This window comes from Haliotis rufescens, unplaced genomic scaffold (assembly GCF_023055435.1).
Source record: "Haliotis rufescens isolate VD_foot unplaced genomic scaffold, xgHalRufe1.0.p SCAF_1, whole genome shotgun sequence".
NCBI classification, from domain to species: Eukaryota; Metazoa; Mollusca; class Gastropoda; order Lepetellida; family Haliotidae; genus Haliotis; species Haliotis rufescens.
In genome coordinates, this window is record NW_025963779.1 from 2,882,750 (window position 1) to 2,910,162 (window position 27,413).

A 27,413-nucleotide genomic window follows, 5' to 3' on the forward strand; every position below is an offset into this window, starting at 1 on the left:
CTTCACTGATTTCTACTTCCCCGATCCAGAGTCTTGCTCTTCTTCGATGCCCGAGTATCACTCTTCTTCACCGATTCCTGAATCTCACTCTTCTTCTCTGATGCCTGTGTCTCGCTCTTCTTCTCCAATGCCAGGGTCTTGTTCTCCTATGATGCCCAAGTCTCGCTCTTCTTCTCCGATGCCCGAGTCTCACTCTTCTTCTCCGATGCCCGAGTCTCGCTCTTCTTCTCCGATGCCCGAGTCTCACTCTTCTTCTCCGATGCCCGAGTCTCGCTCTTCTTCTCCGATGCCCGCGTCTCGCTCTTCTTCTCCAATGCCAGGGTCTTGTTCTCCTATGATGCCCAAGTCTCGCTCTTCTTCTCCGATGCCCGAGTCTCCCTCTTCTTCTCCGATGCCCGAGTCTCGCTCTTCTTCTCCGATGCCCGCGTCTCGCTCTTCTTCTCTGATGCCCGAGTCTTGCTCTTCTTCTCAGATGCCCGAGTCTCACTCTTTTTCAATGCCCGAGTATCACTCTCCTCTTCTGATACCCGAATCTCACTCTTCTTCTCCTATGCCGGAGTCTCATTCTTCTCCCATGCCCGAGTCTCACTCTTTTTCTCCGATGCCCGAGTCTCGCTCTTCTTCTCCGATGCGTGAGTCTCACTCTTCTTCTCCAATGCCCGAGTCTCGCTCTTTTTCTCCGATGCCCGAGTCTCGCTCTTCTTCTCCGATGCCTGAATCTCACTCTTCTTCTCCAATGCCCGAATCTCACTCATCTGCTTTGATGCCCGAGTCTCACTCTTCTTCTCCGATGCCTGAGTCTCACTCTTCTTCTCCGATGCCCGAGTCTCGCTCTTCTTCTCCGATGCCCGCGTCTCGCTCTTCTTCTCCAATGTCAGGGTCTTGTTCTCCTATGATGCCCAAGTCTCGCTCTATTTCTCCGATGCCCGAGTCTCCCTCTTCTTCTCCGATGCCCGAGTCTCGCTCTTCTTCTCCGATGCCCGCGTCTCGCTCTTCTTCTCCGATGCCCGAGTCTCCCTCTTCTTCTCCGATGCCCGCGTCTCGCTCTTCTTCTCAGATGCCCGAGTCTCACTCTTTTTCAAAGCCCGAGTATCACTCTCCTCTTCTGATACCCGAATCTCACTCTTCTTCTCCTATGCCGGAGTCTCATTCTTCTCCCATGCCCGAGTCTCACTCTTTTTCTCCGATGCCCGAGTCTCGCTCTTCTTCTCCGATGCGTGAGTCTCACTCTTCTTCTCCAATGCCCGAGTCTCGCTCTTTTTCTCCGATGCCCGAGTCTCGCTCTTCTTCTCCGATGCCTGAATCTCACTCTTCTTCTCCAATGCCCGAATCTCACTCATCTGCTTTGATGCCCGAGTCTCACTCTTCTTCTCCGATGCCCGAGTCTCGCTATTCTTCTCCGATGCGCGATTCTCACTCATCTTCTCCAATGCCCGAATCTCATTCTTCTTCTCCGATGCCTGAATCTCACTCTTCTTCTCCGATGCCTGAATCTCACTCTTCTTCTCTGATGCCCGAATCTCACTCTTCTTCTCCGATGCCTGAATCTCACTCTTCTTCTGTGATGCCTGAATCTCACTCTTCTTCTCCGATGCCTGAATCTCACTCTTTTTCTCTGATGCCTGAATCTCACTCTTCTTCTCCAATGCACGAGTCTCACTCTTCTTCTCTGATGCCTGAGTCTCGCTCTTCTTCTCCGATGCCTGAGTCTCGCTCTTCTTCTCCGATGCCTGAGTCTCGCTCTTCTTCTCCGATGCTCGAGTGTCACTCTTCTTCTCTGATGCCTGAGTCTCGCTCTTCTTCTCCGATGCCTGAGTCTCGCTCTTCTTCTCCGATGCCCGAGTGTCACTCTTCTTCTACGATGTTCGAATCTCACTCTTCTTCTCTGATGCCTGAGTCTCGCTCTTCTTCTCCGATGCCTGAGTCTCGCTCTTCTTCTCCGATGCCTGAGTCTCGCTCTTCTTCTCCGATGCCCGAGTGTCACTCTTCTTCTCTGATGCCTGAGTCTCGCTCTTCTTCTCCGATGCCTGAGTCTCGCTCTTCTTCTCCGATGCCCGAGTGTCACTCTTCTTCTCTGATGCCTGAGTCTCGCTCTTCTTCTCCAATGCCTGAGTCTCGCTCTTCTTCTCCGATGCCCGAGTGTCACTCTTTTTCTACGATGTTCGAATCTCACTCTTCTTCTCTGATGCCCGAATCTCACTCTTCTTCTCTGATGCCTGAATCTCACTCTTCTTCTCCAATGCCCGAGTCTCACTCTTCCTCTCTGATGCCTGAGTCTCGCTCTTCTTCTCCGATGCCCGAGTGTCACTCTTCTTCTACGATGTTCGAATCTCACTCTTCTTCTCTGATGCCTGAGTCTCGCTCTTCTTCTCCGATGCCTGAGTCTCGCTCTTCTTCTCCGATGCCTGAGTCTCGCTCTTCTTCTCCGATGCTCGAGTGTCACTCTTCTTCTCTGATGCCTGAGTCTCGCTCTTCTTCTCCGATGCCTGAGTCTCGCTCTTCTTCTCCGATGCCCGAGTGTCACTCTTCTTCTACGATGTTCGAATCTCACTCTTCTTCTCTGATGCCTGAGTCTCGCTCTTCTTCTCCGATGCCTGAGTCTCGCTCTTCTTCTCCGATGCCTGAGTCTCGCTCTTCTTCTCCGATGCCCGAGTGTCACTCTTCTTCTCTGATGTCTGAGTCTCGCTCTTCTTCTCCGATGCCTGAGTCTCGCTCTTCTTCTCCGATGCCCGAGTGTCACTCTTCTTCTCTGATGCCTGAGTCTCGCTCTTCTTCTCCAATGCCTGAGTCTCGCTCTTCTTCTCTGATGCCCGAGTGTCACTCTTTTTCTACGATGTTCGAATCTCACTCTTCTTCTCCGATGCCTGAATCCAACTCTTCTTCTCCGATGCCCGAGTCTCACTCTTCTTCTCTGATGCCCGAATCTCACTCTTCTTCTCTGATGCCTGAATCTCACTCTTCTTCTCCAATGCCCGAGTCTCACTCTTCCTCTCTGATGCCTGAGTCTCGCTCTTCTTCTCTGATGCCCGAGTCTCACTCTTCCTCTCTGATGCCTGAGTCTCGCTCTTCTTCTCCGATGCCCGAGTGTCACTCTTCTTCTCCGATGCCCGAGTGTCACTCTTCTTCTACGATGCCTGAGTCTCGCTCTTCTTCTCCAATGCCTGAGTCTCGCTCTTCTTCTCCAATGCCCGAGTCTCACTCTTCCTCTCTGATGCCTGAGTCTCGCTCTTCTTCTGCGATGCCCGAGTGTCACTCTTCTTCTCTGATGCCCGAGTGTCACTCTTTTTCTACGATGTTCGAATCTCACTCTTATTCTCCAATGCCCGAGTCTCGCTCTTCTTCTCCGATGCCTGGATCTCACTCTTCTTCTCCAATGCCCGAATCTCACTCTTCTTCTCTGATGCCTGAATCTCACTCTTCTTCTCCAATGCCCGAGTCTCACTCTTCTTCTCCGATGCCTGAATCCAACTCTTTACCTCCGAAGCCAGAGTCTCGCTCTTCTTCTCCGATGGTCGATTCTCCATGACATAGAAACTCAATTAATGCACATTGCCGCCATGGCTTTTCACGACCGAACTTCTTGCTCTTCAGGGCGCATCTGTCAGAAAGTTAGGCAGCATCACTGAGCCCGTACAACACGCTCTGCTACAACAACCATTCGCTTGTTTTTCTTCTTCTCAAGTCAACGCGTATGTAACGTACAGTCAAGAAGTGTATAAACACGCTTGTCCTTATCCCAACATAATCAGCTCCCGATATACTCAGTCCGCGACGACTTCAAATGAGTCTGTTATATCTGCCATTTATATAATTCAGTTTATTAACAATGTTTGAAACCACTGTACTGTGATTAGAATGTAAGCTGATGTTTCAATTCAATTATTTATCCCTTGTTGTCGTTATAATTCTCTGCCTGAAACGGGCGGAATCAGGTCTATTCTGATTGGGCCGGGCTGTTGTCAAGCCCTTAACCTGTGTTTGGTAACAATTCGTCACACATATTCCTCTTGTAAAGGGTGTTTCCTAAATATTTCTTTACAGTCCGCATCGCCACCGTGAAAATCCAGCGTTTTTATCCCCGAGTTTGCGTGACCAAGTGTGTTTTTGCAGGCTTGTCTATCGCGCTGATCGCCTTAGTTAAATGTCGTATCAATCTATAAATACCCTTATTCCTGCTTGTCGTTGATATTGATCCCGATAAGTGTCACTAATTAATGTAAACAAAAACCTGCCGACGGAGACAGGGAGATAACTCGATATAAAAACGATCAAAAACAACATGGTCGCATGTTCAATCCGCAAGCAAATAGTGAGAAAAAACAAAATGGCGTCGTAATCGTCGGCTGTCAAGATCAAGATTCAAACGTAGGCTACGACAAGTCACGTGAGCGTTAAACAAACAAATCTGTGCCCACATAAGCCGTTAATTATGCAGAAATGATGCAGCACAGCGGAGTGAGAAAATGTTTTATTTCATTTGTGAGGCAATCAGCGTTCCTCATTGACGTCTATTAACTTAACTATGAAGAATAAACAGATAAAGATGAAATGCAGAGTTTGCCAGACATGCTCGCGTCCCCATGGGAGTTAAAAGGCTAGCAGAAGAGGGCAGAGAGGCGGAGCAGTTTTCATATTACATTTTTCTATTCTTACGCAAATACCACGGGAGGGGAGACTGAATCAATTTGAGACCAGTCTGTCCCCTGTGTGGGGCCAAGCGATGTCAGTCTGTTGTTGGACCCCGCGTGTGGGGTCCCAAGGGAACCTCTGTTTTAATCAATCTGCGCCCCCAGCATCTGCCCCGGGACCATATGGACGCAGGAAGCACATGTTCCCAATGACGTGTTATATCTAATAGCCCCAGAAATAACAGTCTTGCTAGTTTGTGTCGTTTGAATTACACTTGTGAATTATGTCATTAAATCGGGACAATATTATTAAATCTGTGAAAATGTTGGCTGCAATGTATGTACATGATGAACAACGATGAGTATTGGAGATATGTGTACACTTAAGGGGAAATAATATGAAGGTTAATATTTCCAGATATGAGGAGCATTGTATTGTGTATACGGTAAAAAGTAAAGATGTACTTGATTTTTACGAGTGAGTATTGATTTACGCCGCTTTACACAATATTCCAGAAATATCGCTGCGGGGGAACACCAGAAATGGGCTTCACACATTGCACCTATGTGGGGAATCGAACCCGGGTCTTTGGAGTGACACTTTAACCACTAGGCTACTCCACCGCCCACTAGATTTTGTCTTCTTGTTTGTTTGTTTCGAAATGTCCATGTCTATATCTGATATTATTGTATTATTGTCGACCGTTAACATGGCTGTTTCGATTCCTCCACGACACACATACCGATAACATAATATTACAAAAAAGAGCATACAATGCCTCGTATCCTTATCAAATGTTGAGTAGTGTGTTTATCGAAGAGTTTCTGCATGTTCCGTGGTTGTCTGGATCGAAAGCGTTGTTGGCTTGTCGGCTTGACTGACGTGTGTATATGCACGGGAGGTCCGTGCGTTCCAATAGAGAGCATCTCACCCAAGTGTCTTTTGATATCAAAAATATCAAAAGGTGCCGATAAAAGTTTTAAATTCCGGGGCTTAGAGTAGGTTATTCTTTGTATGCCTTACTGACACTTTCAGGGGGAACATGAAGAAAAGACGTATGTGTCAGCCCCACGGAGAAACTTCAATGAAGGCAGCCTTTTGTTTAAGTGATGTAATGTAATCAATGTGTGACGTCATGAACAATGGATGACGCCATATCGTATTTCCCCCAACAATGAAGCACTGTGATTTCATATGGCTTCAATTGGCCAATCAGCTTTGTGAATATGTAGAATAATTTTTAAAAACGAGCTCCCATGTAATACCATTTTTATGAAACGAGTGAATAGTTCTGTTATCAGACGAGCGAAAGCCTATTCACGAGTTTCATAAAATTGGTGTTACACTGGAGTGAGTTTAGAATTATATTTTTTACTTGCCGTTTATAGGTTTTTCTAATTTAACTGTCGTGTGCGCATAGGCAGACATCAGCGCGATCCACAGCTTACTCCAAATGAGATTACCAGAATAATAATTTCAACACGCCAAACATTGGTACCTAATAATTTAATACCATACAACGGACCACCTTTAGAATTCAGGGGTCCGTTCCACAAAGTTATCGTTTGTTAAGTTATCGCACTCCCATAGACTTACGACTGTCGTTGCGCTTCGGTACTATCGCCTTGTGGAACGGGACCCTGCACCAAAATTTACAATTACGTCACATACCCTATGGCGTAATTTGTGGAATTTTGTTGCAAGATCCACCTGCAAAACAAAACCATGTGACGTCAGCCTAGCAACAGGGTTGCTGGGGCCATTGAGTGTGCATAAGGTCCTCTCAGCGATCTGTCATCTCTGCTAGCAATGTCATTGAAAAAGCCCAGGGATGTTGGGAGATTTCAATATGAAGTGAAACTTGTTTCCGCAATACATAAGCTTTGTTTGTTTGTTTGATTGTTTGTTTGTTGTTTAACGCCGCTCAGCAATAGTCCAGCTATATGACGGCGGTCTGTAAATAATCGAGCCTTTCGGCGAGCCTGACCACCCGGTCCCGTTAGTCGCCTCTTACGACAAGCATAGTCGCCTTGTACGGCAAGCATTATTCATAGGTTGCTGAAGACCTATTCTAACCCGGATTTTCACGGGTCATAAGCACGCGCCTTGGTATTAGACAATGTGTAATACAGCTGTATGGTTTTTTTAAATGTATGATGTTTTTGATAAAGCTAAAGTGCACATCTGCAAATATTTGAAAAAATGCATTACTCCCGATCACTTTACCCTTATGGGCAATATTACTTGTTTTATCCCCTGAATACAGAGGGCAAGGAAGGGAAACAAGAATTACCTTTTTTTAGAGTCTTTTGGATCGAAACACCGACCTGCCACTCTTCGGACAGACGTTATATCTACAAGACCACTGCGCGGTCGCAAGTGTTTACACCAGCGCTAGTGAGTGATTAATATCACGAGTATCCACGCATTTTGGATACAATGACGTGCATCAACCAAGTCAGCGAGCCTGACCACCCGATCCCGTTAGTCGCCTCTTACGATAACGCCGAACCAAGGACACAAGGGTACAGCGATAAAGTGGTATCGGCCATGCCTCACTCGGCCACCGACACCAAGGACACAACGGTACAGATGGTGATAACGTGACTTATTTCAAAACTTAGTTTTTATTTGTTTGAAATTGCAACATGTTATTTGTTTCTGCCATATCTTTTTTATGCTATTATAAATCCAATGTTGAAGGTGTTAGAAGCTGCTAGTTGCCACTTACACAAAACACATTCATTCTCGTGTTACCTTCACCTTTTCACGCGACAAAGGTAGAAACGCATGCTTCTGTTCTAACAAACACACCCTTTAAAGATGAACATGCCCACACAAGCTCGACACACACAAACATTTTGTTTGGCAAACTTAGTCTTTTTTACCGACAACCTGAGAATTAATATCAGCAATCCTAAAAACGAACTTAAACGCAAACTTAAAAACTGACTAAACCATCATTAACATCTGTCATTTAAATGTTTTCACCAAAGTATCTCCTTTCTGATTATGAAAATGTAAAAATTAGTTTTTGTCACACACCGTAATTACAGTATTTTACAAACCGGGTCACGTTGATCGGTTTTCACTCCTCAAGATTAATCTTTAATTACCACAACGAATGGGCGTTTCAGATCGTATCCGATGATTACCAAGGGACATAACTCTGTCGATGATTGAATGTGAAACCGTTGGACCATATATCAAGCAATGTAAATCAATGGCGTCGTCTCACTGCGAGTATCACGTTACATAGACAATTGTCGGAGTCAAAACTAACCACCGTGGAAGCGATGACCCCCAAGGATTGAGCCAGACAGGGTGTGATTCTTAGCTGCTTCCAACACCATTCTGACGCCGGGATGGAGAGGATTGAAACAATTAAACAGCTCTCTTGAAAAGTAAAACCGATGATTTCATTAACCATTTGTCCTGCTAATTTTGTTTTGTTATGATTTGCCCTTTTTAATTTTTGTCGTTAACGCGTGTTTTCCTTGATGTAGTACTTTGTGTATCGAAAATAAACCATATAATATATATTTGGTCCATAGGACATTTTTCATTCGTAATATATAGGTCTTTCTATAAAATATGGCTAATCCACCGAGGCTGTTTGATGCATACGTTCCTATCTCATTTATAATATCTGTCAGTGTCTCCCTTGACAGTGTTCATGGCTGATGGATGCATCGACGCCTTCTCCTGCTCCACTGGAGAATCATGGTCTTCTTCAACGACATTGTTAATTAGACCTAACTCCGTCACAAACAAACATTACATTATTGTCCTAGAACCAGATTAATACTTTTATAGTTAATTCCATAATTGAAACGTAACGACTAACCCAGTATTTCTACCTAAGGAAACACAGGGGAAACTCACAAACCACAAACAGCCCGTTCCACCAAGCGCTGCGACTATCGTAAATCTGTTAAAACTAGATAATGTGAGTTACAATAGTTGAAGCACTAAGATCGGATTGTGTGAAGGGCCTGGCGAGATGCACACGGTCCACGAACGCACGCACGCACGCACGCACGTACGCACGCACGCGCGACGCTTAAGCCCATGTCAACTCACTCCACAAAATGCCCGATATTACATAGTTCTCTACTGGAGTGTCATCCATGGGTCAGTGACAGAGGTAGCAAGTCAATTAAGACACACATCGTCTCAGTAACTCATTTCGTCCACACAAACCAGATATTTTTTTCAAAAAGTTAATGTTAAGTCAGAGTTGCACTGGCACAGATACTGAAATTATACACGGAGTGAAACGGTTCTACGCCAAGGTCAGCAATACTACAGCCTTGAAACGCTCACACCCTGGTTTGAAAGATTGACCTAGTGGTTGATAGCGCGAGCATGACCATCGGAGAATCCGCCTACTGACCACCAAATACAGATGCATGTACTAGACTCCCGTTTAGAAGGTCAATTGGAAGGTTTACTGGTTGAAGCGTCAGACCCGGCTGGGATTCCTCACGTGGACCAGCTTCATGATGAAGTTGCTAAATCATTGCTTCAAGAGGTGTGCATCGTTTGGTGGTTGGCATCAATTCTACACTGGCAGGCGCTTTGGTCAAATAAATGTCACTTATCAACTAAAATGTATTATAACGTGTGTGATCCCAAACGTCCTTCGGAAAAGACATATTGTGTGTAGCCCTAAATAGATGTGTCCCATAGCGACAACATATCACGTATAGCCCTGAATAGAGGAGACATATCTCGTATGGCCCCAAATAGAGGTGACACATCTCGTATAGCACTAAATAGAATAGACATAGAGCGCATAGCCCCAAATAGAGGAGACACATCTCGTATAACACTAAACAGAGGAGGCATAGAGCGTATAGCTCTAAATGGAGGAGATATAGTGCGTATAGCACTTAAATAGAGGAGACATATCTGGTATTGCATTAACCGAGGAGACAAAGACCGTATAGCCCTAAATACCGGAGACAAAAGCGTATAGCACTTTATAGAGGAGACATAGAGCGTATAGCCCTAAATAGAGGAGACTTAGAGCGCATCGCCCTAGATACAAGATACATATCTAGTATGCCCCTTAAGAGAGGGGACATATCTTGTATAGCACTAAATAGAGGAGACATGGATCGTATAGCCTTAAATAGAGAAGACATACAGCGTATAGCCCTAGATAGAGGAGACATACCTCGAATAGCGCCAAAAAGGGGAGATACATCACGCATATCCCTATATAGAAGAGACATCTCTACTATAGCACTAAATAGAGGTGACATAGAGCGTATAGCCCTAGAGGAGACATATCGCGTATGGAACTAAACAGAGGAGACTTAGAGCGCATAGCCTTAAATAAAGGAGATATATCTAGTACAGCCCTAAATAGAGGAGACATATCTGGTATCGCACTAAATAGAGAAGACATAGAGCTTATAGCCCTAAATAGAGGAGACATACATAATATGGACCCAAATAGAGGAGACTTAGAGCGTATAGCCCTAAATAGAGGAGACATGCAGCGTATGGCCCTAAATAGAGGAGACATACAGCATATAGACCCAAATAGAGGAGACTCAGACTGTATAGCCCTAAATAGAGGTGACATATCACGTATAGCCCTAAATAGAGGAGACATACAGCGTATAGCCCTAAATACAGGAGATTTAGAGCGTATAGCCCTAAATAGAGGAGACATGCAGCGTATGGCCCTAATTAGAGGAGACATACAGCGTATAGCCCTAACTAGAGGGAACATATCTCGAATAGCACTAAATAGAGGATACTTAGAGCGTATAGCACTAAATAGAGGAGACGTAGAGCGTATGGCCCTAAATAGAGGAGACATGCAGCGTATGGCCCTAAATAGAGGAGACATACAGCGTATAGCCCTAAATAGAGGAGACATACAGCGTATAGCCCTAAATAGAGGAGAATTTCAGCGCATAGCCCTAAACAGAGGGGACATATCTCGTATAGCACTAAATAGAGAAGACTTAGAGCGTATAGAACTAAATAGAGGAGACGTAAAGCGTATAGCCCTAAATAGAGGAGACATGCAGCGTATGGCCCTAAATAGAGGAGACATACAGCGTATAGCCCTAAATAGAGGAGACATACAGCGTTTAGCCCTAAATAGAGGAGACATACAGCATATAGCCCTAAATAGAGGAGACATATCTCGTATAGCACTAAATAGAGGAGACATATCACTCATTCTATGAACTGTGAACGTAGCATGTTGCTCTCTGCCCAGTACATCTCACTCACTCTTTGAACCACGTGGTGAATGTAAGTAAAATGTTGCTGTCTGCCCAGTACGTCTCACTCACTCTTTGAACCACGTGGTGTATGTAAGTAACATGTTGCTTTCTGCCCAGTACATCTAACGCACTCTTTGAACCACGTGGTGTATATAAGTAACATGTTGCTGTCTGCCCAGTACATCTCACTCACACAGAGAACAGTGAACCACGTGATGTATATAAGTAACATGTTGTTCTCTGCCCATTACATCTCACTCACTCTTTGAACCACGTGTTGTATATAAGAAATCAGTACATCTCACTCACTCTGTGAAAATCGTGGCTTTTATAAGTAACTTGTTGCAGTCTGCCCAGTACATCTCACTCACACAGAGAACTGTGAACCACGTGATGTATATAAGTAACATGTTGCTGTCTGCCCAGTACATCCCACTCACACAGAGAACTGTGAACCACGTGGTGTATATAAGTAACGTGTTGCTGTCTGCCCAGTACATCTCACTCTGTGAACTGTGAACCACGTGGTGTATATGAGAAACACGTTGCTGTCTGCCCAGTACATCTCACTCACACAGAGAGCAGTGAACCACGTGGTGTATATAAGCAACATGTTGCAGTCTGCCCAGTACATCTCACTCACACAGAGAACTGTGAACCACGTGGTGTATATAAGTAACATGTTGCTGTCCGCCCAATACATCTCACTCACACAGAGAACTGTGAACCACGTGATGTATATAAGTAACATGTTGCTGTCTGCCCAGTACATCTCACTCACACAGAGAACTGTGAACCACGTGGTGTATATAAGTAACATGTTGCTGTCCGCCCAATACATCTCACTCACACAGATAACTGTGAACCACGTGATGTATATAAGTAACATGTTGCTGTCCGCCCAATACATCTCACTCACACAGAGAACTGTGAACCACGTGATGTATATAAGTAACATGTTGCTGTCTGCCCAGTACATCTCACTCACACAGAGAACTGTGAACCACGTGATGTATATAAGTAACATGTTGCTGTCCGCCCAATACATCTCACTCACACAGAGAACAGTGAACCACGTGGTGTATATAAGTAACATGTTGCTGTCCGCCCAATACATCTCACTCACACAGAGAACAGAGAACCACGTGGTGTATTTAAGTGACAAGTTGCTGTTCGCCCAATACATCTCACTCACACAGAGAACAGTGAACCACGTGGTGTATATAAGTAACATGTTGCTGTCCGCCCAATACATCTCACTCTGTGAACTGTGAACCACGTGGTGTATTTAAGTGACAAGTTGCTGTCCGCCCAATACATCTCACTCACACAGAGAACAGTGAACCACGTGGTGTATATAAGTAACATGTTGCTGTCCGCCCAATACATCTCACTCTGTGAACTGTGAACCACGTGGTGTATATAAGTAACATGTTGCTGTCCGCCCAGTACATCTCACTCACACAGAGAACAGTGAACCACGTGGTGTATATAAGTAACATGTTGCTGTCTGCCCAATACATCTCACTCGCACAGAGAACAGTGAACCACGTGGTGTATATAAGTAACATGTTGCTGTCCGCCCAATTCATCTCACTCACACAGAGAACTGTGAACCACGTTGTGTATATAAGTAACATGTTGCTGTCCGCCCAATACATCTCACTCACACAGAGAACTGTGAACCACGTGGTGTATATAAGTAACATGTTGCTGTCCGCTCAGTACATCTCACTCACACAGAGAACTGTGAACCACGTGGTGTATATAAGTAACATGTTGCTGTCTGCCCAGTACATCTCACTCTATGAACTGTGAACCACGTGGTGTATATAAGTAACATGTTGCAGTCTGCCCAATACATCTCACTCACACAGAGAACTGTGAACCACGTGGTGTATATAAGTAACATGTTGCAGTCTGCCCAATACATCTCACTCACACAGAGAACAGAGAACCACGTGGTGTATATAAGTAACATGTTGCTGTCCGCCCAATACATCTCACTCACACAGAGAACTGTAAACCACGTGGTGTATGTAAGTAACATGTTGCTGTCCGCCCAGTACATCTCACTCACACAGATAACTGTGAACCACGTGGTGTATATAAGTAACATGTTGCTGTCTGCCCAGTACATCTCACTCACACAGAGAGCAGTGAACCACGTGGTGTATATGCGAAACATGTTGCTGTCTGTCCAGTACATCTCACTCACTCTTTGAAAATCGTGGCTTTTATAAGTAACTTCTGTCTGCCCAGTACATCTCACTCACACAAAGAACAGTGAACCACGTGGTGTATATAAGTAACTTCTTGCAGTCTGCCTAGTACATCTCACTCACAAAGAGAACTGTGAACCACGTGATGTATATAAGTAACATGTTGCTGTCTGCCCAGTACATCTCACTCACACAGAGAACTGTGAACCACGTGGTGTATATAAGTAACATGTTGCTGTCTGCCCAATACATCTCACTCACACAGAGAACAGTGAACCACGTGGTGTATATACGTAACATGTTGCTGTCTGCCCAGTACATCTCACTCACACAGAGAACTGTGAACCACGTGGTGTTTATAAGTAACATGTTGCTGTCTGCCCAGTACATCTCACTCACACAGAGAACTGTGAACCACGTGGTGTATATAAGTAACATGTTGCTGTCTGCCCAGTACATCTCACTCTATGAACTGTGAACCACGTGGTGTATATAAGTAACATGATGCTGTCTGCGTAGTACATCTCACTCACACAGAGAGCAGTGAACCACGTGGTGTATATGCGAAACATGTTGCTGTCTGTCCAGTACATCTCACTCACTCTTTGAAAATCGTGGCTTTTATAAGTAACTTCTGTCTGCCCAGTACATCTCACTCACACAAAGAACAGTGAACCACGTGGTGTATATAAGTAACTTCTTGCAGTCTGCCTAGTACATCTCACTCACAAAGAGAACTGTGAACCACGTGATGTATATAAGTAACATGTTGCTGTCTGCCCAGTACATCTCACTCACACAGAGAACTGTGAACCACGTGGTGTATATAAGTAACATGTTGCTGTCTGCCCAATACATCTCACTCACACAGAGAACAGTGAACCACGTGGTGTATATACGTAACATGTTGCTGTCTGCCCAGTACATCTCACTCACACAGAGAACTGTGAACCACGTGGTGTATATAAGTAACATGTTGCTGTCTGCCCAGTACATCTCACTCACACAGAGAACTGTGAACCACGTGGTGTATATAAGTAACATGTTGCTGTCTGCCCTGTACATCCCATCCACAGAAAATAACTGAAATACTTTGCAATTTGTCCTTACATTTCGGAAACATTCGCTTTATTGTTGGCAAGATGCTTTAGAGCATACTTCTGTCCCAGCGTAAAGCATACATTGCACGTATACAGGTTCATTAATCAAGATACCTGTCACTCTGTTCGATTTGGCTGGGAAACCAAACATAATGGATTATTGAGGTTTGACTGTACGCCCAAAATCGTTGCAAGCAGTAGATAACGATTTCTACCAGCATCCATTGTTCTGAGATGCGCTATCGACTGACGGCGGACTGTTTCTGAGCCACCAGCTGTACATACCGACGCTATCTCTCCACCGCCATTAATATTAACCAACCCTCAAAGCTGCATGGTCAGAGGTGAGCAAGCAAGGGTATTTTCTTTTATAGACCATGGCTTATGGCATATTTCTTCCTATTTGTCTAATGAGTGTGTATATAGGATGGTGTGAAGCAGGTATCTTGTTCCCTAACAACAGCGTATCCAATGTGCTGCTCGCATATAAACTGGTTCCCGGAAATCTTTGCGCTGCAGCAGCTTTCTCATTTTTACAGACACAAGGCCAATAAGTCGCAAGTCTGATCTAGCGCACACAATCTTCACAATTCAGTAATAAAGTACATGTTAGTAACATCTTTCTCCACGGGTATCCCATAGTTTTGATACATAACCATGTCACTTCAGTGGAGCAGTTCTTTGAATAGTATTTGCACACTTTGGATCTACAGCCCGAAAGTAAATGTTTCGGGACCGGGGTAACTCACTTGACGAATTTGTACAATAGCTTCATTGTCATAACATATTGCTGTTTATCTAAAAAAATGTGATCCAATAAAAACTTAATCATTTTAGGGAAAAATATATTTTGGAAAATTATCATTATATTTCATATTTGTAAATATTTGTGTTATCTTGGTAAACATATCATCGTGAGATTCGTGTAACACGAACAGACACAAAGAGTTCTACTCAACATAGTTAACTTCCCATTTGACAGATTGTGATTACAATGTACTGTTGTGTCCTGTCCATGTCTATATCAGATATCACATATAGCCATATCCATATGTATCAAACAACAAATAGTTACTTTCCTAACCCGCATGTTCTTACAATGTATAGAGTACGGTAATGTGGGGGCATGATGTTGGTCAGCATAGTGAAGGCACGTTCAGGTGTTCTAGAGGGGCGTATTTCTAGAGGGGCAATGCACAACACTCACGATGCACAATCACAATGGATATTACTTTAACTACGTGTATACTAGAGTGGGAATGCACTCGAACTATGATATCAAACAGACAACTTTACAACATACGTACCCTTGGTAAGGGGTCCACCCTGAAACGTCGCATTTCAAAGAGAGGTTAAATGAATGCAGACTTTGTATATCAGAGGCATAAGTGAAACGCGGGTTTTAGAGACGTTGGTGTCTCCATATGCAAGTGATTGTGATGTGCCTCTGTTCACCCAGCAGTGAACGGGTACCCGATACGATGAAATCGTTTTGTGAGTGCAAAAGTGCTTTACAGACATTTTGGGTCCTTTATCCACATGGAGCTGAGAATTAAGTTTGAATCGGCGCTGTTTACTGACGTTTCAAGATAGCAGGTTTTGGTTAGATCAAGGAAAGGATAAGTAGTAGTTAATATAATATTATCATTCTTTCTCGTCGTCTTTTTCTGCTTCTTCTCCTCCTTCTTCTCCTCCATCTTCTTCTTTGTCTATTTTCGTCTTCTCCTTCTCCGGCTCCTTCTTCTCCTCCTTTTTCTCTTTCTTCTTCTATTTCATCTTCTCCTCCTTTTTTCTTCTCCTTCTTCTTCTATTTCATCCTCTCATCCTTCTTCTTCAACTACTTCTCCTTATTCTATTTCTCCTTCTTTCCTTCTCCTCCTCCTTTTTTCTCCTTTTTCCAATTCTTCTCGTCCTCCTTCTTCTTTTTTCTCCATTCCTATTCTGAATAGTCCCATGGGCATGTCAACGAAATAGAGCTAGTATCCTGTAACAGTTGGCGTGTAAGCAATGCCACAGTACCAGTGCAGTGGTAACTTATCGTTTACCGAGGGGACTCTCAGAAACACTTTAACTCAATATCTTAACGCCAAGCCAACAGATCCTGTAAATTATTCAGATCACCAAATAAAATGACAATCATGATTATACATCTCAGCTGTAAGTAAGGCCAGAGTTTCCCTTGCAGGGGACGGTGTCAGGCAGCTCACCGAGAACCTAATTCAGCTGTATGTGCTGGTCAGGGAGTGGCGGTACTCTTAGAGCTAATATCGTTTCGTGCATGTGGCCCATGTATACCAGATCAACAAGCCACAAAGGGATATATTAAAAGAACAAATTGATGGTTCATGTGACAAATTGCCGACGTATTCATATCATTCGATGGTGCATCATTAACAGGAGTAGGAGTAAGTTGGAGAAAGTTATAGTTTCTATAAATCTTTTTTTTGTAAATTGAGGACAAAAACAGTATGTTTGTTTTGCTGAAGTGTCTACAAGCTGTTAATTACTGTTAGCTGTAGGCTCCCTTGATTGGTCGGGGGTTTCAATCAGAGGAGAAATCTGCTAATAACTTTACCCCCCTTTTCATATTGGTTCTTCCTTCAGGAGAACTGTTTCAATCACAAATCTAATGTCAAATTACTTTTTCTGTAAACGAATAAAAGCCACGAAAATCCATGCATTGATATTTCTCAAGAGTCAACTTTTATAAACAGCAATGCCCTTCAAGTCTCCTGGCGTTTGCTTTGAGAGAATCACTTCTCCGTGCCTCAGAGTATAATCGTTGAAGCAATTCACAGTTTCCAAATCACACCGTCGTAACTGTGTTTAGTCAGATATCCTTGGCGGGGAAATCGGAAAAGCAAACCTAGAATTAATTAGTCGAGTTTCTTCTTTTTGCCGAAAGTACACATCCCATGCGTTTAAGCGACGAAATACCCGGGGTGACAAACAGTTTGAAAAATCTTTATCATCTTGAAGCTATTTGCCGCTATCTCTGACCTACACAGAGAACAGCTTTCCCCTCAGTTCAAATACCTCTTCAAAACCGACACAGCTTATTAAATACATTGTGTCACAATCTTCTCCCGCGCCGCCATCTTGGAAAATCAAATAAAAGGAAAGGGGAAAGATACGGATTTCGATCCTACCTTATTTGGTTCCTTCAATGAAAACGGAAGAAAAATAGCGATATTCTTGAAGCTAAGCAAACAGATATTTCCAGATATTTAACAATCAATATAATCTCTTATAAGAGTGGGTAATGTGGACCGCATTCTCGGACACTGACGCAGATTGAAGAGTCAGAGGATTTGTGTGTGCATAGGAGCTTCGGATGACCCAATACAATCACTGTTTACTAACAGGTCACAGGTGCCACGCGAATGTCTCAAAGTTTGAAAACTACGACCATGTTTTTTGTGGTCAGTTATTTCTGTGGTAGTTCATTTATATCTTTAGGTATGATCTTTAAAGTAATTCGTATCAATCTATGTGAACATAAAATCGATCTCCATACCGCTAGCTGTAGGTATTTGGTAGGCCAAGGGTCAGCAATGTTTGTTGCTTATAGTCATGAATATATAGCTGGAATAGCTGGAATACTTTTTCATCTTATTCTGGTCTTATTGAAGAAATAAACGAGTGGGAGTGTTTTATTGGAAAATAAAATACTGCAGGGAGAATAAACCATGATGGGCGCAGTGTTTTATTGTACGATAAACAACGACCATGAGTCGTTTATTTCTTTTATGAGATATCAACATTGTGTACAGACTCTTTAAGGATGTTGATAAGATGTACATGCTTTAAACATATTTACCCAAGTTTTAATAATGATGACTCCCTGAACAGAATCCGACCTCGGACATGTCGGACATGTTCATTTTAGAAACAGGTGGGTTAAGTTGAAGATTTTCTGTACCTTTTCTCCTAATACCGATTGTCATATCTCTCCCGCTTTTGGTTGCGATCGGTTGGCCACTGCGTTGACCTGGGTAACCAAGCTACATGTAAGGGGAACAACTCTAGACACTTCCCTCTCAAAAATAACGTCGTCCAATATATGACGTTTTAAAGTTGCGAGCGCATATTCGAATCTCCAGATATGACGTGTATAATATTAATCCACGCTTCGTTCTTCATTATTCCTTGCGGTTTATCGCGTATCTATCTTACATAGATATATAGATTTAACACTTCTGGTCTAATGAAATAGTAGTTTCACGCCTTAAGTTAAGCGTAACATGGTAAACATAAAATGGGTAAGATAGTGCATAGTGTTGACTACACATGACGATATGGTGGGGAATAACACGCTGATTTGTCTTTGATAACAGCTACACATTTGCTAAAGCAGGATACTCTTTGTCTTGCTGTCGTCACGAACTATGTTAAATATGTTTCTTTTAATGAAATAACACATTGAAAGAATGCTCATGTAACGACAGAGTTTAACCCACTCAATCCAAAACAAATAGACTATGTTTGACGTTGGGTTATATTCAGATGCCTGCCCCTTAGACTACATACATGCACTACTTTTAGAGAAGTGTCGTATGTTGGTTCCTGATGCCCTCTGTAGGTCCGGAAGGTCCGGGGTTCGATCCCTGGCAGCGTCATACCAAAAGATGTTAACAGATGGTACTTGTTACCCTGTCTGGCGCTCGACAGGTCGGTCGGCTCGAAGGCATTATATTGTGTCTGAGTGGGGTATGCATATTAAACTGCTGTATGGTATCTCAGTGACACTAACACTATATATCGGCATCAGTCCGGACTAGCACACACACACACTAACACACACACACACACTAACACACACACACACTAACACACACACACACTAACACACACACACACTAACACACACACACACACTAACACACACACACACACTAACACACACTAACACACACATTAACACTAACACACACACACACACACACACACACACACACACACACACACATGTGCATGCACGCCGCTACACAAGTGCAATCTTGGACGCGACGTTAAACCCAATTTCACCTCACCTCACCTTTGAAGAGAAACTCTTCAAGAATACTGTACTACTAGTTTATCAATACACTGGAAAGATACTAATTCATACCCTCTGCTTTTCTGTAACCAGAGTCATGGAATTATAGAAAGGAATCATATCGTATTCTAAGCGAAATATGGAATATGAATTACTTGTATTTGAATTTCATAGTCTTAATCAAGCACCACATTTTTTAAACAAATCTAACAAAACATTACACCAAAGATTTTGGATGGTGCATATCTAAATTTGCCATACACACAACCGCGGGCACATGCCAACAAACAACGTTTTGCATCAAGTAGATGTCAACATTAGTGTGAATTAGCCCCTGTCAACACCAGCTTCACGATGTACTTGAACATGACACCTGGATGGGGAGAGGGTCTGTAGCAAACACCATCACAACGTTTACCCTCCTGTAGTCTACACACAATCTCCAGTTTCCAAGTGTTTTATTCAGTGTGTAACAACAAGAAGCAAATACTGGCAATTGTGCTGTTAACACGGTCCTGACATGTCCGACAACCCTCGACAACCCACCGAGGAACACTTCTGGCTCTAGATTATGGTAATGGGGCTATATTGGGTGGTTGTATCTGTCAAGCAACACTCGGGAGCAAAGCGGTGTAAATATACACAGTAGCATATCGGAGCAGTGGAGAGAAGAGTTAAATCTGGGATCTAGTTGCAATTAAAATATACTGATTCTTAAGAATGTGTATTGAGCAAACAATGTAGCTGATCGACATTGTGTGATACAACCACCCTTTTGTTTCATCAGAATGTATAGTAGTAGTAGACCTTGTTGTCGTCGTAGTCGTAGTCGTAGTCGTAGAAGTAGTAGTAGTAGTAGTAGTCGTAGTAGTAGTAGTAGAAATCGTAGTAATAGTAGCAGCAACAAGACTTTGTATTCGTTGTAGTAGTACTCGTCGTTGTAGTAGTTGTAGCAACTGTAGTAGAAGACCTTGAAGTCGTTATAGTAGTAGTCGTAGTAGTAGTAGTAGTAGCAGTAACAGTAGTAGTAGAGGTAGTAGTAGTAGACCTTGCAGACGTTATGGTAGGAGTTGTAGTGGACCTTGTATTCGTTGTAGCAATAGTAGTAGTAGGAGTAGTAGTAGCAATGAGTGGGTAATTCGGTTTTAACGCCGCTTTGAACAGTATTCCAGTTATATCACGGCGTGTCAGCTTGATGTGGGAGGAAAACCCGAAGTGATGCAGGTAGTAGTAGTAGTAGTAGTAGACCGTGTAGTCGTTGTAGTCGTTGTAGCAATAGTAATTGTAGTAGTAGTAGTGGTAGTAGTCTTAGTAATAGTAGTAGTTGTAAACCATGTAGTCGTTGTAGTAGTAGTAATTGTATTGGTAGAGGTAGTAGTAGTCGTCGTAGTAGTAGTAGTAGTCACTATATCACTATGCGTGTGTGTCTTTTATTACTTACTCCTAAACACATACCATTATCTACATGTGATCTTTTAGTGCGGCAATGGGCTTTTCACAGAGATATTGTTACTATTGATTATCTTTTGGCAAACTTTTACAGGCACCTGCTCTTACAATGACTTTCACTGAATTTTCTACAATTTCTTATTGTACAAATAATATTCGTATGCTTAACCGAAAACGTTCCTGGTGTAATGTGTGAAAACACAGAGACTTGATACGTTACAGAGTCTTCGATTATAGATCGCTGTAAGATTATGTCCTGGTTATTGATCTATTGACCACACTGTGGCAAATACTCTCCGACCAATTGATCCGGTTCCATCACCTCGCCATCTACCTGGTGGCGAGCCGTCCCAACAAGCAACCACGTGATACAGGGGACGCTGGTTATTTTATCAGTTCTAAAGCGATAGGCCATCTCACTGTATTGTAATGTGTATGTCTTTACATTGTGTTATGAAGTTCTGTAGGGATTGGGATATTGAGAAAGCCTTTAGGTCCTTTTCATTTTGATAACTATATTGATGTCAACCATAGCGAGCATATAAGCCATGCTTTCTGTAAATTAAGTTTTTCTGATACTGAGTTTCTCAACGTAATAAGGGAATGACAGAATGCCTTTGAGAACACCCCTGTGTGAGACAACATATTTACTTGCCCTTCAGTTTTGTTCTTAGAAACACAAAATATGAAAATCAAAGCGACAAAACGATTTCAATAATCATAAGAAATCTCTGCTAAAGGCGGGGTCGATTGAACGATTCCGACTGTATCATGAGCATGTGTATCAATCACCAGGTGTTCGCGAAAAGGGAGAGTATCCTTCCCTACTGGTGGCTCCCGTCATAAACACATGCATAGGAAAGTCAATTGTTGACCTGACAAAGGCACAGGAACATATGGTACAAGTCACAATATGGAATTGCATCGGACATCATTTTCGTTACTGGTGTGTCAAATTTAGAAATGTCCCACACGTCTAGCATAATAATAAGCTAAACCGAGCTTTTCAAAAAACATTTGTTGAAAAGATTGCCCCTAGAATGTCCGATAACTAGAAATACGTAGTGAATGGGACAGCCCATCTGAAAGCACTACCGACTACTACGTGGCATTCACTAATATAGTATCTGGTTTGTTCAGAGAGCACAATGGAATGGAATAAATATCTATTGTCTACAGAGACAGAAGAGAAATCCTCATATTCAATATAAAATTTAGAATTGCAGATTCTTCTTCTTTTGCTCTTTCTAATTTCCAGTCTTTGTTCCCGGTAAGAAAAAAAGCATTCTGAATATATTTCAAAGAGCAATATTATTAATCTCTATGCTGATTGACGTATTGACGTATTGACGAATATGTTCAGGTACTGATAAGATCAGGATGGCCTTTCCCTGTGCCACAATTTGCTCTATCAGATGTCAGAATCTCAGTGCCCACTTGACCACCAATGTCGTGTTTTGTTGCCACTTGTCCTCCAGGATGTTCTCATTAAACCAACATGAGCGATGACAATGAGTTATTTATGCTTAATCTAAAGACTATAATGAAAATTTGATGTGAGCTTCATCTTTCCTTTACAGACCCATTAACATATAGCTAAATTGCTTTAATTGTGGAAGGTGTTCTTATTCTATGTTAATTACAGGATTGAGTGAATCAGCCTTGATTGAGGGACACTGCCCAGACAGCATGAAGCAGGTGTTCCTTCCAAACGCTTTTATCCTGTCCCACGGTAGCCCTGCCCCACCTTGCGATAGCTTTGTCTCTACCCCGGGTCTAGTAGCCTCTCCCTAAAACCTCCAATGCTCCCTATGTCCAGTTCTGTGGGAGTAGGAGCATGGCAGACATCATCTGTCAGGGCAACTGTAACAGAGCGCCCCCTACGGGTGCTCTGCATGGGGCGCCATCTTGCAAATCACCTCAAGTCAGTGTTGATTAGAGATACGACCATAGAATGAAAGACGTGCACATCGTTGTTTACATTACTTGACAATGGTAGACAGAGAAGCTCACTGGACGTCTTTGTAATAATCTGACAACCTAGTCGTGTCCCATTAGCTACCATTATCACATTCGCCAAAACATAGCCCATTTACCTCCTCGCCTCACCACCAACCAAGACCTTACTCTAGTCGGCCAATTTTCTTCTGAATTCACAATTATTTACTCACAGTTTCTCCAAGCGTATATTTTGGGAAATATTTGTCACAAAGCCTATTATTCTAGTTCATAATGAGCATGGCTGGATCGGCAAATTGCATTTCTCATGCCCCCCTACTTTGCTCTTATCTAATGAAAGAAACGGCTGGTGTCCTCAAGCCCAGCTATTGGCTCGAAGCCCGAGTAAACAGAATGCTGCTAACGAACGTTTGGCCAAACAACGGCTAAATGGATGCGCGCGATATTCACGGGAAATAATTGTTGATAAATCATGATTATTCATAGTCAAGTGTCGGATAAATACTCCGCCGATATGAATTTTTCCCCCACCAATCAGAACAAGTTTTCGATTCGTCTAGAGCCCGTGCATTGGGAGCGGGACGTTGGCATCAGAAAGTAGGGAATTGTCTCTCAGATTGGTTTTATACAGTTTTTGTAGAGCGAAGAGATAATAGTTCTAGTATTGACTCCATCGATCTCACTGAGAGGATCGCCCCGGCACTTCTGACACCAATGTTCGTTACAGTAATAATCAATACATTCTCTCTACAGTATTTTCTCTGGAAAATGTAAGATTGCTTCTTCTGGGAAATTGATATGCATATTTGTATAACAATGAGAGCGTTTATACCGATGCGTATGTACCTAAATTATGCATAATTGACCATTTCTGTCTCTTCAAACATTGGAGGTCAATAACCATTACAACTTTCAATGAAGTTTGTTTCCTACAAAAATGATTTGCAAATTGCCAGAAATTACTGATCTGGTACAAACCATGCAGAAATAGATAGCAGTCCAATTCCATTAAATATCATTTTGTGATGTATAAAAATGTTTTTCGAAAATGAGGATGTGTTTGAATAGATCAAACCCACATAAATGTTTTGTTTTCAGGAGCAATTATTTTCTTTGATCGTTTACTCAAGTGTTATTCACATGGCGTATTTTCTTAGTGTCAACAATACGTGAAAGGGACAACACTGATGTAATTTAACGCCTTTCTTATAACCTGACTATGTATATGCGCTTGAAACGTGGTGATACGTTCAAAGTCCTTAATAACAATAATAGATATTTAGAGTTCTAAAATCCAGCTAATACTTGGCCCCGCTTCTTTCAGCATATGTATAGAAACACGGATACAGTAGTAGGTACTAGTCGGGCAAAGGTTAGCGATAACAGGAAAATATTAAAAAGGTACAATAAAAGTAATAAATGTACCACTGTTCCAGGTACAGACATACCGATATAGGTTGATCTTTGAAATGATCGAAGACAATAATACGTAAAAAAAGTCACTTATATATGACGAACATACAAGTATACACAACTAACTGACGTCACAGTCGACTTTTTCGAGTGTGTTTTTCAAACGTCAATTTAAACTTCTTCTGCATTGAGGTAGATACTGCTGTTTTTATATTCAGTAACTAGCTCAATGTTATATTTACCCGAAAAGAAATGTTTTGACCCGTAAAAACAAAGGTCTATCAATTTAACGTGAGGAAGAGAAGAGAATGTATGGTCGCAACTTCTTTACTATGATGAAAATAATAAAGTGTTTATAATAATGAAAAAGTTGACATCCATAAATTCTCTTCCTGATGTGTGTCACTTCTAAATGCCTTCCAAGGAATTAATTTAACGTCCATTAATAGAGTTTCATAATATTTAGAAATATATATTATAGCATACTATATCATGAATTGAACTTTACATGAACTGACAATCATCCCATAGTTAGCTTTTTTGTCTTTGGATCCCCTACGTAATGGTCATGACACAAAATAATATATTTAATAAACCAATTATGGTTCGTAAATACAAGATAAGTGTACGACACATAACTATTAGTGCTTCATTTCGCCCTCACTCAAATGAAAGGGTTCTTTCAAAATACTATAAGCATGAATTGAATGTGACATAAAAATGCAAAACATAATGTTTGCAATAATATATATGCTTCGTTATTGTTTTCCCCTCCGTTTTTATTTGATATTAAAACTTTAAGCTTTATTACTTTAGTATGCATTGAAACTATTGCTATAATGTCGTTAAAGATCTAGCATTATTCAGAATTGATTACTTTGAAAATGCATAGGGATACTTTAATGGAGATGTAGACAATGAGAACTACTAATGCTATATGCAAATACACTGAAATTATTCTGATTTTGTAGTTTACAGAGAACAATATATGATGATGATAACAATATGACATTACTCCTCACACGAGAACAACGACATAGGAAGAAACACGACACGTTTGATTATCAGTACTGTTGCAATTGCTCCAACTCGTCTCTAAATACAAACAATGAAGTTAAAATGTTTTAAATATCGCTTCATTTGAATTAAAAGTTTTATCCCTATTTATGTGTGTATATGTCGAAAACTTAATTGGAAACAAGAAACATTTCCTCTCTGTGCTATGATATTAAACATGATGTTCATGTGATTCTCGTTACTTCTGTTCGATTTGATTTTTTCTGATTTGCTCTTTTTATGTTGCATCAATGCGGCGGTGGATTAAACACATTATGTTGATGCGCAAAAAACTTGAAAACTTAATTAGAATTTAAAAACTTAAACGGTTTGTTTTCAATGTTTGCACTTTTCATTTTCAAACATTCATATCTAAATACATCAAAAATAGTCAAATCCGTAACGTTTCCAAAACATGAAAAATACTTTTGTGAACAATAGTAGAGAGCATACTGCTTGACTCATTTCTCGGAAAATCAGGCCATATCGTGACCAGATGAGCGGGAATTTTGTCTCAGCAAAAAATAATTTCTTGAAATATTAAAGAACAATCGTTAACGATAATGGTTTTTTTCCTTAATCCGTCTTTTAATTTCCAGTTTGGAAGTTTCAATTGTTCTGTGAACTTTGCGATTATTGGGAGTGTGACGCGACAAGGCCCGTTCTATGAAGACGTTGGTGACATACAATCAGAGAGGGGTGGAGAAACAAGGGAGGTTTGATTTAGTTCTCACAGTGAGGGAGTAATTCCCATGTAACAGCGATTGTGAAGAATTGAAAGTCGTCAAGTGTTTGCTAGGGGGTGAAATCATCCCCCGATCTCATTTGCAGCATCGCTTGGAAACGTTGACACGGGACACTGATAAACGAAAAGCAATAAAGCTGAGAAAATTGCTTCAATTTCATTGGTCATCAAAGTTTCCTCCTAGAAATGGACACTGCGGATTGGCTGGAACGCTGAGTTTCTCTTCATTTACTGGGATGATTCATGTTTTGGGATTATCAACAGTAACTTTGGAGAGGCGGCCGACCAAATCTTTGTGGAATCAGGAAATACAGTTTTTGGTGGTTGTTTGTGCTAGGCGCAATCAGAGAAATAGAGGGATGGAAGCGGACAAATCAGCGGGGAGCGCCACTATGACAATACGTGATTTCTCAAGAAATTCTAAATCGAAAAATTCTAAAATAGCTCTAAGGAGTTTCATGCGATGGCCAAAGTGTTATTGCTTGAACTATAATTATAATGTTTAAATTTTCAAATATTGACACTTTGTACTTGCAGCCAAGTCTTTGTGATTGTCAAAAAGTTCCGAAAGTTGAGTTTCCCTGCATCGTTTCAAGCTACGACAAAGAACGAGGATATGCTAACATAAAATATGAATAAAATTGAGCTCGGCTTCGTGTAACAGATATGATAAAAATGGTAATAGCCATATTATTATCGAATAGACTCTTACATTCAAAGTACGCATAAGGTCTTTGAACAAATTTGAATTTTCATCCTTAAAGAAAATTGTATATGCAGACACATCAGATATGAATAGTCTCACATTAACGCTCGTGTTTCATAAAGTAGTATTATCGTGACAAATAACAAATTAAACATTGTAACAATACAAAATTTGTTAGACATTTTCACGTAGTTACAATAAAAGCGACGAAACCCTTTTCATTTTCACAAGAAATCTCTGCTAAAAGAAGAGTCGATTGTACAATTCCGACTTCATCATAAGCATGTGTTTATGAATCATATTCAAATAGCGATGGTACCAGGTGTTCACGAAAATGTGAAAGTATCCCGCCGATACGATGGCTCCCGTCACAAACACATGCAAAGGTAAGTCATTTATTCACCTGAAAAAGCACGGGAACATATGGTACAGGTTAAAATAGGGAATTGTATCTGACATAATTTTTGTCATTGACGGATCGAATTTGGAAATGTCCTCCACGTGTCTACCATAAACTTTTGGAAAGATTTACTGAGACCTTGAATGTTGAAACTTGATCACGCAACTTTTGAGCAAGAGTCGTATGACGCTGTAGAAAGAGCATGCCGGATTGTACCTGAAAAGTTGTGAAATGTAGACACCAAAGGTATAAATACGACCACATTAACGTTATCAAAATTTACACAGAAAATATGCGACTTTAAGATAATTAAGTTCACATTTTGAGACTAAATACGTGAAGCAGATATGTCATGATGGAATTACGTAAATAACATTTTGTTTCTTTAACGCCTGTTATTTAAGATTGATTTGATGAAATATTCATCAGTGTATTGCACTTAAAA

At 41.7% G+C, this 27,413-nt stretch overlaps 1 protein-coding gene across 1 annotated transcript; it reads right to left on the reverse strand.

Annotated features, from left to right (window-relative positions):
- Positions 1-801: 801 nt before the first annotated feature.
- On the reverse strand, positions 802-3,524 carry LOC124146993 (axoneme-associated protein mst101(2)-like). The gene is made up of 7 exons (XM_048382977.1): positions 3,324-3,524; positions 2,849-3,125; positions 2,568-2,803; positions 2,352-2,531; positions 1,893-2,153; positions 1,175-1,856; positions 802-1,049 (listed from the first exon to the last, which is right to left on the reverse strand). Exons 1-7 carry the CDS (start codon positions 3,522-3,524, stop codon positions 802-804), a joined length of 2,085 nt encoding a protein of 694 aa, XP_048238934.1.
- Between the last annotated feature and the right edge of the window lie 23,889 nt (positions 3,525-27,413).